The sequence below is a fragment of the Ranitomeya variabilis genome, chromosome 5 (genome assembly GCF_051348905.1).
Source record: "Ranitomeya variabilis isolate aRanVar5 chromosome 5, aRanVar5.hap1, whole genome shotgun sequence".
Classification (NCBI taxonomy): domain Eukaryota; kingdom Metazoa; phylum Chordata; class Amphibia; order Anura; family Dendrobatidae; genus Ranitomeya; species Ranitomeya variabilis.
In genome coordinates, this window is record NC_135236.1 from 118,107,636 (window position 1) to 118,121,085 (window position 13,450).

The 13,450-nt window shown below is 45.2% G+C and overlaps 1 protein-coding gene across 2 annotated transcripts in view; it reads left to right on the forward strand.

The window, feature by feature from the left end:
• Positions 1-486: 486 nt before the first annotated feature.
• The window catches only part of ADGRA2 (adhesion G protein-coupled receptor A2), a 238,931-nt gene continuing 225,967 nt past the window's right edge, over positions 487-13,450 (forward strand). For both annotated transcript variants that reach the window (XM_077263142.1, XM_077263144.1), the window contains exon 1: positions 487-956. In XM_077263142.1, the coding sequence (XP_077119257.1) occupies positions 727-956 (230 nt within the window). In that variant the 5' untranslated portion in view covers positions 487-726. The remainder of the gene's footprint in view (positions 957-13,450) is intronic.

Below are 13,450 nucleotides of genomic sequence, written 5' to 3' on the forward strand. Positions count from 1 at the left end.
GCCAAATTTCCGTTTTTTTCATAAACGCAAAATATATCAAATACATTTTTCCACTAACATGAAGTACAATATGTCACGAAAAAATCTCAGAAACACTGGGATCCGTTGAAGCGTTTCAGAGTTATTACCTCATAAAGGGACAGTGGTCAGAATTGTAAAAATTGGCTGTCACTTAGGGGTTAATCTGTATATATATATAGCTGTATATACAGTGTGTGTATCTATCTATCTATCTATCTATATACATACATACACCATTGTGTGAAGGTACGGCTTCATGCACATGCCACTATAGCTATACAAGTGACTATATATAAGATTAGCAGGACGCCGAGCACTTCCGTCCGTTTCCTGCCCCGGGCATCCTTCCTTCCTTCCCGGGTCCGCAGCCCTCACGGTTGCCCCTCTCCTCAGTGCAGGCGGCGGGCGGCGCTAGGACCGGGCGGCGGTGGCGGCGGGGGAGGAGCGGCGGCAGCGCTGGAGAGCGGCAGCCCCGGCTCCAGTCCGTTATGTGCCTTCATCATATAGGCAGGAGCAGCTCCTCTCCTCTCCCTGCGGATTACCGTGTGAGCGGCACACCATGCAGCCTCTCCCCGCCCCAGTGACAGCAGGCGCTGTGGAGCAGTGGTGAAGCAGGAGCCCGGCTGGCACCATAGGGCATGCTGAGTGGAGCTGGCACCGCGCTGCCCGCAGCATAGGATGGGCGGATAGGTGGCCCTGCCTGCCATGATGTTTGGATTAGGGACCCCCAGTTGCCCCCTGGCCGTGTTGTCCCTCCTGTGCCTTGTGGGATGGGGGCAGAGCTGTCCCGTCCTCATCCACAGCTGTAAGTGTGTGCTGGAGCGCCCCAAGCCCGGGGTGGGCGCCGCTGCCCTCAGGAAGAAGGTGGTCTGCACCAACGAGGACCTCCTGGAGGTGCCCGACCCTGCCCTGCTGCCCAACAAGACCGGCACCCTGTGAGTACTGCCTGCGGGGCGGAGGGGCATAGGGGGGCTACAGGTAGGGATGGAGGGTCGCACGGCGGGAGGGACGGGCTGCGACCCCCGAGGTCTCATCTGCCCGCAGTCAGTGACCATGTTCTGGGAGCGCAGGAATCAGCGCAGACCCGAGGAAGCGACAACGGTGCGACATCTGTTATCTACGGGTCCGCGGCTCCTACACGGATCTGGGAATAATGGGGGCTGATATGGGGGCCGGGGGGACAACACAGGGAAGGATGGAGGGAGGTGTGACCGAGAGAGAGAGACTGGGACAGGTAGAAAGGGACACACAGCAGAAAGGGTCAGTACAGCCGAAACGTCACCGCAGCCAGGGAGAACATGGTCACTATTGGGGCGCTGACCAAGTGTTCTGGTCTTAGGCAGATAGATAGATAGATAGATAGATAATGGATAGATAGATAGATAGGTAGATAGATAGATAGATAGATAGATAGATAATGGATAGACAGATAGATAGGTAGATAATGGATAGATAGATAGATAGATAAAGTCCAAAAAAGAAGGCAGCTGCCTTCTTTTTTGGACTTTATGCATTTGAGTTAACCGGTGAACAGGTTACCTGGAGGAAATTGCACCCGGAGATAAGTTTAAAGTTTGTGCTGTTCCTTTTTTGTGAATAGATAGATAGATAGATAGATAGATAGATAGATAGATAGATAGATAGATAGATGATAGATAACATATACATAGATAATAGATGGATGATAATGGATAGATAGATGATAGATAATAGATAATGGCTAGATATGGAGACAGAGCGGCCCAGACTGCAGATTGGCAGCACACCCCCTACTGCACTTTCTCCAGCTCACATACTTATTACGGAGGGGTGATGGATGACATCAGTTTTTTCTGTGATAAGAACAATTCTTTCTAATCATTAGTAATCCGATATATCACGTTTTCTATATATTCAGTCCAGGTTATAATTATCGTTATTTTCACAGTTTTTGATTTTTTTTTAATTGTTTATGCCCAGTATAAATGGAATCTCTGCAACTTTTCAATATATTTTGCTTTTCAATTGTTACTTTGCTTTAAATCGGTGAATGAGGATATTTCGGCTGTGTGCAGACGGCACATTTTGGCCACGTGGATTTCTCACAACACCTGAAGGGATTCCTGATTCCAGCGACGTGAATGAGAATCCTGACGTCTCTGCACACGTTGCTTATTTGTGACTTGCAGATTTGGTGCAGATTCGCAGCTTGTCAATCCTTTCACCTTTTTTACCCCAGTGAAGTCACTCAAAACTGCTATAGAAACGCAGGTCTAAAAATGATTGCGTGTGTGTAAATAAACCCAGCACTCAACTTTATGCTAGTAGCTTGGAATTTTATTGTGTAGAACCAACAAAATGTTTCGGTCTCACATGACCTTCTTCAGTTCCGTGTTTAGAGTAGGTAGCCTGTCACTTCGTGAGCGTAGTAGGTAGGTCGACTTGGACTCACTGGGGTGCCAGTGCCCTGTTAATGGAAGCGGCTGTAAGCTTTTTGATCCGGAGCTGGACGCGGTGTCCACCGCTAGTCTATGCGTGCATACCGCTCACGAAATTCCAAGCTACTAGCATAAAGTTGAGTGCCGGGTTTATTTACACATATGGTCTTAAGGTGCGGGAACCTACCCGGGCACCACTATAGCAGTGCTCACGTCTTTGTCCACCATAAAAATGATTGCGGACTTGCTGAGTTTTTGTAGCATTCTTGCCTGCAGCTCTTCCATGTGTTTTTAGTCAGCAGTGAATGTCATAGAGATAGATAGATATAGACATATAATTGCACACCCCCCCCATATAAAATTGCACCCTGTGGAATTTATTGGACCGCTGTTTATGATTAAATAAATAAATGCAAAAAATGACATGGCCACTCCCCACCCCCCATTTTTGTAGCCAGGACAGGTAAAGCAGACAGCTGTGAGCTGATATTATCAGGCAGAGAAGGTCCCTGGTTATTGGGCCCTTCCCAGCATCACAATAGATGCATCAATTCGGGCGCTTCGCTTTGACTCTTCCTGATTGTCTTCGTGCGGTGGCCACCGAGTCAACTCAGTCCACTAATGGAAACCTGAAAAACATAAAGAGAAGTAAACACCAAACACTGACCCTTGTTGACTAATTTATTAGAAAGAACATTAGAGAAAAGAAAAGAGTAGACTAGAAATAGTATGCACAACCCTCAAAAAATATATATAGACAATTTATTAATTTCAATAAGCAAAAGCACTTTTATTCAACACCTCAAAAGACACATTTAAAAACATTTAAAAGCAAATATACAAATACCTATACCCACCATATCCCATAATGAATAACAATCCCATAAATGGGGAAACAGTAATATCCTACCCTGGGTCCACCTGATAACATGTGCTATTCTAGTAACGACGTGCCTATACAGGCCACAAAGAGCCAAGCCACCCTATGCCAATATAGGCTGCTGTTTACCATAAGATGATGACAAAGGAACATGTGGGCAATACATGATCCTGAAATGAAAATATACCATGCAGCGTGACCGCTGTAAATACAACCTGTCCTGCGTTAGTTCAGATCTGTGGAAATGCAGCGATATCCCAGGGCACAGGGCACCACAGGGATTAAGTACACATGAAGCCAAAAGGCAGGGTAGCCTCAAAGATGGCACCCAGGTAGGAAAGGGGGATAAGGTGGGAGCACACCCCACGCGTATCGCTGCCTCTGCAGCTTCGTCAGGGGAAGTGATGCCAAAAAGTGCTACAATCCATGCTTAAATAATGCATCAAATAAAGTAAATTACATACCGGTGTGGAAGAGCGTTTTAAGGGATCTATTCCTGCCCGGAAACTTTCTTCTGGTACAACCTGATTCATTCTCCTCTAGTAAAGCCAGTAGATCTCGGAAGGCTTGGCGTTCATCCTCAGGTATTGATTGTAGGATACCTTCCGTTATTTTATGGGTAGTAATTTTGTGCCGCCATTTCCTGCCATAATGTTCTAAATTTAATTCATTCCTTTTCTTTTCAGGTCTATTCACTTATTTTCCTTATATATTTTTCTTTATTATTATTTTTCCCATTAATTAATTTGTATTATCTTTATTTATACTTGGTATTTATTTTTGTTTGCTGTGTCCTTCTCTCATTCTGTGCCCCTTTGTGTACTTATTCGGCGGGCCCTGCTGCTTCAGCCCGGCGTTCCACCTTCATTTCATCCAGGGCTTTATGCCCTATTATGTGTCTCCTCAGCCGGCTGGTACGGCGCGTGCGCAACGTGGTCCTATCGGATACCGCGGCTTGCGCATGCGCATGTTACCTGTTGAGACGCTCTTTGATTACCGTCCATCCTCACCGGGCCTTCGGCATCATGGCGCGGCTTGCGCTTCCGGCTTTCACCTCCCCTCCTCCCGCTCTTCCACACCGGTATGTAATTTACTTTATTTGATGCATTATTTAAGCATGGATTATAGCACTTTTTGGCATCACTTCCCCTGACGAAGCTGCAGAGGCAGCGATACGCGTGGGGTGTGCTCCCACCTTATCCCCCTTTCCTACCTAGGTGCCATCTTTGAGGCTACCCTGCCTTTTGGCTTCATGTGTACTTAATCCCTGTGGTGCCCTGTGCCCTGGGATATCGCTGCATTTCCACAGATCTGAACTAACGCAGGACAGGTTGTATTTACAGCGGTCACGCTGCATGGTATATTTTCATTTCAGGATCATGTATTGCCCACATGTTCCTTTGTCATCATCTTATGGTAAACAGCAGCCTATATTGGCATAGGGTGGCTTGGCTCTTTGTGGCCTGTATAGGCACGTCGTTACTAGGATAGCACATGTTATCAGGTGGACCCAGGGTAGGATATTACTGTTTCCCCATTTATGGGATTGTTATTCGTTATGGGATATGGTGGGTATAGGTATTTGTATATTTGCTTTTAAATGTTTTTAAATGTGTCTTTTGAGGTGTTGAATAAAAGTGCTTTTGCTTATTGAAATTAATAAATTGTCTATATATATTTTTTGAGGGTTGTGCATACTATTTCTAGTCTACTCTTTTCTTTTCTCTAATGTTCATACGCCACATGTAGACTAAGTATTGCACCCCTTGGTTGTTATCGTGTTATTATAGATTGGTGCGCCCCGTTCCAGTTGTACCTCTAATTTATTAGAAAGTTCCCATGCAGGTACCACGTAGTCCACCTGACCAGACCGTCCAGAGCACAGAGTGACCAAGAATGTCTGAAGAGCAGTGACATTACTGAATTTACTGACATCACTGCTCTTCAGACGTTGATCGAGGCACAGGATGGGGGGAGGCGGTTATTTGAAAAAAGTATTTTTGTGTGTCAGCTGTGTTTTTGGACATTTCACAGCAGACATCGACCCCACTGCACCAATTGCCAGCACACCACGGCAATCGGGAAGAGCGAAGGTGAAGGACCAGAATTGGCGCATCTAATGTGATGCTCCACTTCTTGGGCATCTGAGGGCTAGTATTTTTAGACTGAGAGGGGCCCAATAACCAGGGACCTTCCCAGGCTGATAATATCTGCTCTTAGCTGCCTGCTTTACCTTTGCTGGTTGGGGGAAACCCAAGTCATTTTTTTCATTTATTTAATCATGGAAATCTATCTATCTATCTATCTATCTATCTATCTATCTATCTATCTATCTATCTATCAAGATATAGGTGCAGTACTAGAAAAGCAACAGATTTTAAGATGGTGCAAAGCCTACCAGGAAAAATCAAACCTCAATATATCCAAACAAGATGAAGTCAGCACTCCAAAAGTCCAAAATGTAGTGGTTTATTGACCCATCATGTCATGGGTGCACTACGATGTGTCCTGTCTGGGACTGAAGTGCCCTGTCCTGCCAATTGGTGCTAGTCCCAGCCACCAGTTCCCCTCCCCACCCACACTGATCTATAAGTTATCTCCTGTCCGACCCGCAGCGTATACTGATCGTGTGCACCTACCCTACGGGTGTCTAATACCTCTTCAAATACTCTTTGAATATTTTACCTATTCATTTCTGTGGAAAATCCATTTTGCTGTTCAAGTTTTTTGATAGTTTTTTCCAACAAGATTTTGAAAAGCTTGTCACTGAAGAATAGAAGCCAGTCGTCACTTCCTTGAAGCAGATTCTGCAAGAGTTCATCCCAAAAATGATGCACACGTTCACTATTTGGTGAATTTTTTACCTTAGTATCTGTTTGCCAAAACCAGAAGTGGAACAATCAGAGGAAAAGTATAATAGAAACACGTCACCACTTCTGTATTTATCACCCACACCTGGTTTTGGCTACAGATACTGAGGTAAAATACTGACCAAATACTGATCGTGTATGTACACGTGGCCATATGGTTTATTTCTGTATGATGTGCAGTGTTAAACCACCGACGACAATTTGGTTGCTGGTCGTTTTATTACGGTACCTGTTTTCTTCAGAACCATCTATAATAGATATCCCAGTGCACATTGTTCTCGGCTATGTGAGTCCTGTTCATACAGTGACGAATTTTCGCAATATCCTGTCCACATAGACACTGATGTTGTGTCAAACTTCCAATTCTCAATACTATAGGGCGTACCTTGAGAGGGTTAGTGCCCATATGTATTTTCTGGAGACTATAAAATGTTGGAACTTTGGGATAATCCACCATTAGATATTGGAACTCTTTTTTTTGTCAATGAGTCTTTTCTCCAGAGTCTCTCTCAATACAGTATGTCTCTTAATTCATCTTTAAATCCCACCAGGGGATTATAATCCAACTTCTTATAGTATTTCCAATCACTCAGAATGTCGACACATCTTTTTTTATTGGTCATTATCCAAGATCAAAAGGTTCCCTCCCTTGTCTGCCAACTTTATACTAATGGTGTTTTTTCATGTCAAAGATTGAGTAGCTTCAGTGTCATGAATCCCAATGGCTAGGGATAGCAAGGGACAAGCAAAGTAATACAAAATATCGGACGAGCTCTAGGGTGATGGAACCTGGGCTGACCGCTGCCCTACGCCTGACAAACGCAACTAGAGATAGCCAGGGAGCGTGCCTACGTTGGTTCTAGACGCCACGCACCAGCCTAAGAGCTAACTAGTACTGCAGAGAAAATAAAGACCTCACTTGCCTCCAGAGGAATGAACCCCAAAAGGTATAGTTGCCCCCCACATGTATTGACGGTGAAATGAGAGGAAGGCACACACATAGAGATGATATATATAGGTTCAGCAAATTGAGGCCCGCTGTAAACTAGAAAGCAGAACGATACAAAAGGGGTCTGAGCGGTCAGCAAAAAACCCTAATCAAAAAACCATCCTGAGATTACAAGAACCCATGTGCCAACTCATGGCACATGGGGAGAATCTCAGTCCACTAGAGCTACCAGCTAGCATAGAGACATAATAAGCAAGCTGGACAAAAAAACCAACAACTGAAAATCAGCACTTAGCTTATCCTGAAAGATCTGGGAGCAGGTAGGCAGGAACCAAACAGAGCACATCTGAATACATTGATAGCCGGCAAGGGAATGACAGAAAGGCCAGGTAAAATAGGAAACACCCAGCCTCTGATGGACAGGTGGAAACCAAAGGCCGCAACCCACCAAAGTCACCCAGTACCAGCAGTAACCACCAGAGGGAGCCCACAAACAGAATCCACAACAGTACCCCCCCCTTGAGGAGGGGTCACCGAACCCTCACGAGAACCCCCAGGGCGATCAGGGTGAGCTCTATGGAAGGCGCGGACCAAATCAGTCGCATGAACATCGGAGGCGACTACCCAGGAATTATCCTCCTGACCATAACCCTTCCACTTAACCAAATACTGGAGTTTGCGTCTGGAAACACGAGAATCCAAGATCTTCTCAACAACATACTCCAATTCTCCCTCCACCAGCACCGGAGCAGGAGGCTCAACCGAAGGAACAACGGGCACCTCATACCTCCGCAACAACGACCGATGGAACACATTATGAATAGCAAACGATGCTGGGAGATCCAAACGAAAAGATACAGGGTTAAGAATCTCCGAGATCCTATAAGGACCGATGAACCGAGGCTTGAACTTAGGAGAAGAGACCTTCATAGGGACAAAACGAGAAGACAACCACACCAAATCCCCAACAAGAAGTCGGGGACCCACGCGGCGACGGCGATTAGCAAACTGCTGAGTCTTCTCCTGAGATAATTTCAAATTGTCCACCACCTGGTTCCAAATCTGATGCAGCCTGTCCACCACCACGTCCACTCCAGGACAATCCGAAGACTCCACCTGACCAGAGGAAAAACGAGGATGAAACCCCGAATTACAAAAAAAAGGAGAGACCAACGTGGCAGAACTAGCCCGATTATTAAGAGCAAATTCGGCCAGTGGCAAAAAAGCAACCCAGTCATCTTGATCAGCAGAAACAAAACACCTCAAATAAGTTTCCAAGGTCTGATTAGTTCGCTCCGTCTGGCCATTCGTCTGAGGATGGAATGCAGACGAGAAAGACAAATCAATGCCCATCTTGGCACAAAACGTCCGCCAAAATCTAGACACAAACTGGGATCCCCTGTCAGAAACGATATTCTCCGGAATCCCATGCAAACGAACCACGTTCTGAAAAAATAAAGGGACCAACTCAGAGGAGGAAGGCAACTTAGGCAAGGGCACCAAATGAACCATCTTAGAAAAGCGGTCACACACAACCCAGATAACGGACATTTTCTGTGAAACCGGGAGATCAGAAATAAAATCCATGGAAATGTGCGTCCAAGGCCTCTTCGGGATGGGCAAGGATAACAACAACCCACTGGCCCGAGAACAGCAAGGCTTAGCTCGAGCACACACTTCACAAGACTGCACAAAGGTACGCACATCCCTAGACAAGGAAGGCCACCAAAAAGACCTGGCCACCAAGTCTCTAGTACCAAATATTCCAGGATGACCAGCCAACACAGAAGAATGGACCTCGGAGATGACTCTACTGGTCCAATCATCCGGAACAAACAGTCTTTCTGGTGGACAACGATCCGGTTTATCCACCTGAAACTCCTGCAATGCACGTCGCAAGTCTGGGGATACGGCGGACAATATTACCCCATCCCTAAGGATACCAGTAGGCCCAGAGTCTCCAGGAGAGTCAGGCACAAAACTCCTGGAAAGAGCATCTGCCTTCACATTCTTTGAACCTGGCAGGTATGAAACCACGAAATTGAAACGAGAAAAAAACAACGACCAACGAGCCTGACTAGGATTAAAACGCCTGGCAGACTCAAGGTAAATGAGATTCTTGTGATCAGTCAAGACCACCACACGATGTTTAGCACCCTCAAGCCAATGACGCCACTCCTCAAATGCCCACTTCATGGCCAAAAGCTCCCGATTACCCACATCATAATTGCGCTCGGCGGGCGAGAATTTTCTAGAGAAGAATGCACATGGCTTCATCACCGAGCCATTAGAACTTCTCTGTGACAAAACCGCCCCCGCTCCAATCTCGGAAGCATCAACCTCAACCTGAAAAGGAAGTGAAACATCTGGTTGACACAACACAGGAGCAGAAGAAAACCGGCGCTTAAGTTCCTGAAAGGCCTCCACGGCCGCAGGAGACCAATCAGCAACATCAGCACCCTTTTTAGTCAAATCAGTCAAAGGTTTAACAATACTGGAAAAATTAGCAATGAACCGACGATAAAAATTAGCAAACCCCAAGAACTTCTGAAGGCTCTTAACAGATGTAGGTTGTGTCCAGTCACAAATCGCCTGAACCTTGACGGGATCCATCTCAATAGTAGAAGGAGAAAAAATGTACCCCAAAAAAGAAATCTTCTGGACTCCGAAGAGACACTTTGAGCCCTTCACAAACAGAGAATTGGCCCGCAAAACCTGAAACACCTTCCTGACCTGTAGAACATGAGACTCCTAGTCATCAGAAAACACCAAAATATCATCCAAATACACAATCATAAACTTATCCAGATATTCACGGAAAATATTGTGCATAAAGGACTGAAAGACTGACGGAGCATTGGAGAGTCCAAAAGGCATTACCAAATACTCAAAATGGCCCTCAGGCGTATTAAATGCGGTTTTCCACTCATCACCCTGTTTTATCCGCACCAGATTATACGCACCGCGAAGATCTATCTTAGTGAACCACCTAGCCCCCTTAATGCGAGCAAACAAATCAGTCAATAATGGCAATGGATACTGATACTTGACTGTAATCTTATTCAGAAGGCGATAATCTATACAAGGCCTCAGGGAACCATCTTTTTTTGCCACGAAAAAAAAACCTGCTCCCAGAGGGGACGAAGATGGACGAATATGTCCCTTTTCCAAGGACTCCTTAATATAATTCCGCATAGCAGTATGCTCTGGCAGTGACAGATTAAATAAACGACCCTTAGGGAACTTACTGCCAGGAATCAATTCTATAGCACAGTCACAATCTCTATGCGGAGGGAGCGAATTGAGCTTAGGCTCCTCAAAAACATCCCTATAGTCAGACAAAAACGCAGGGATCTCAGAAGGAGTAGATGAAGCGATTGAAATCGGAGGTGCATAATCATGAACCCCCTGACATCCCCAGCTTAACACAGACATTGTTTTCCAGTCCAGGACAGGATTATGAGTTTGTAACCATGGCAGACCAAGCACTAGTACATCATGTAAATTATACAGTACAAGGAAGCGAATCACCTCCTGATGAACGGGAGTCATGCGCATGGTCACTTGTGTCCAATACTGCGGTTTATTCATAGCCAATGGTGTAGAGTCAATTCCCTTCAGAGGAATAGGAACTTCCAGAGGTTCCAGACCAAAACCGCAGCGTTTAGCAAATGACCAATCCATAAGACTCAGGGCAGCGCCCGAATCCACATAGGCATCGACGGAAATGGAAGACAGTGAAAAAATCAGAGTCACAGACAAAATGAACTTAGGCTGCAGAGTACCAATGGCAAAAGATTTATCAACCCTTTTTGTGCGTTTAGAGCATGCTGATATAACATGAGCTGAATCACCACAATAAAAACACAATCCATTTTTCCGCCTATAATTTTGCCGTTCACTTCTGGACTGAATTCTATCACATTGCATAGTCTCAGGTGCCTGTTCAAAAGACACCGCCAACTGGTGCACGGGTTTGCGCTCCCGTAAACGCCGATCAATCTGAATGGCCATAGCCATCGACTCATTCAGACCTGTAGGCGTAGGGAACCCCACCATAATATCCTTAATGGCCTCGGAAAGACCATTTCTGAAGTTTGCAGCCAGGGCGCACTCATTCCACTGAGTAAGCACCGACCATTTCCGAAATTTTTGACAATATATTTCTGCTTCATCATACCCCTGAGAGAGGGCTAATAAAGCCTTTTCAGCCTGAATCTCCAGGTTGGGTTCCTCATAGAGCAATCCCAATGCCAGAAAAAACGCATCCACATTGAGCAATGCAGGATCCCCTGGTGCCAATGCAAATGCCCAATTCTGAGGGTCGCCTCGCAGGAAAGATATTACAATCTTGACCTGTTGAGCAGGGTCTCCAGAGGAGCGAGATTTTAAAGAAAGAAACAATTTACAATTGTTCCTGAAATTCAGGAAGGTAGATCTATCTCCAGAAAAGAACTCTGGAATAGGAATTCTAGGTTCAGACATGGGAGTGTGAACAACAAAATCCTGTATGTTTTGAACTTTTGCCGCGAGATTACTCAGGCTGGAAGCCAAACTCTGGACATCCATGTTAAACAGCTAATATCAGAGCCATTCAAGGGTTAAGAGGAGGTAAGAAGTAGCTAGACAGCAATTAAGGGCTAGGCAGCAAAACTCTGAAGGAAAAAAAAAAAAAAAAAAAATTTCCCTTAAACACTTCTTTTTCTCCTGCTTCAGCCCAAACAATTAACACTTTGTGGGCCGGCTATACTGTCATGAATCCCAATGGCTAGGGATAGCAAGGGACAAGCAAAGTAATACAAAATATCGGACGAGCTCTAGGGTGATGGAACCTGGGCTGACCGCTGCCCTACGCCTGACAAACGCAACTAGAGATAGCCAGGGAGCGTGCCTACGTTGGTTCTAGACGCCACGCACCAGCCTAAGAGCTAACTAGTACTGCAGAGAAAATAAGACCTCACTTGCCTCCAGGGGAATGAACCCCAAAAGGTATAGTTGCCCCCCACATGTATTGACGGTGAAATGAGAGGAAGGCACACACATAGAGATGATATATATAGGTTCAGCAAATTGAGGCCCGCTGTAAACTAGAAAGCAGAACGATACAAAAGGGGTCTGAGCGGTCAGCAAAAAACCCTAATCAAAAAACCATCCTGAGATTACAAGAACCCATGTGCCAACTCATGGCACATGGGGAGAACCTCAGTCCACTAGAGCTACCAGCTAGCATAGAGACATAATAAGCAAGCTGGACAAAAAAACCAACAACTGAAAATCAGCACTTAGCTTATCCTGAAAGATCTGGGAGCAGGTAGGCAGGAACCAAACAGAGCACATCTGAATACATTGATAGCCGGCAAGGGAATGACAGAAAGGCCAGGTAAAATAGGAAACACCCAGCCTCTGATGGACAGGTGGAAACCAAAGGCCGCAACCCACCAAAGTCACCCAGTACCAGCAGTAACCACCAGAGGGAGCCCACAAACAGAATCCACAACACTTCAGTAAGATCAGGTGGCAAAATTGCTCCATCCAAAGCATTCGCTTGAAGACTATTCCAATTCGTACAGTGGCAAGCTCGACAAAAAGATCGATATGACTTGTATCACCCAAGGGTGGGGACCTTGTGCTCTTTTTCTGTAGGTCTGTAAGTGGATCTTTACCTTCTTCCCTTTGTCCCTCTTCGAATATGTCCATCAATGTGGAAAATTCAGAGAATTCAGATTGACTAAAACCGAGTTCTTCACATTGTTTCTTGTTTTATCAATTTTGCTCCATTTGATCTTCCGAGCAAAAAGATTCAGATCTTTGATCCATTCATGTACAGTATATTGTGTGTTTGGAGCAAAAGAGGGCCCTAGATAAGACAGGTTTCGTGGTGAGTTAGATGATAGGAGGATACATTGATAATATTGTTAGTATTATTCACATTATCAACGTCTGAATTCTATATTGTGTAGAGTGGGGATAATCCTGATCTAAAAAAATTCCTGTGTGGCCCTTGGCGATTATTAGATTGTCCAAATCTCTCTCGTTTTCCACTAAATTGACCTTGTGAACGTGAGAAGATGGTAGGTCCTGGGAGATGTGGGTTTATTGATGTTGTACCTTCACCCTCCGATGCCTCCTCCGACGAGGAAGAAGCATCTGACAAAGGAGATCTACGGCAGCTGTTCAGAAAGTTAAAGGCCCTCATATTCTTAAATTCTGATAGATCACAAGTACATTGACCGTTCTTCCTTTCTTTTATAGAGCACTGCAATTTTTCAATAGTTTGTTGGTAATGTAATCTCAAACTTATCAGACTCTTTAT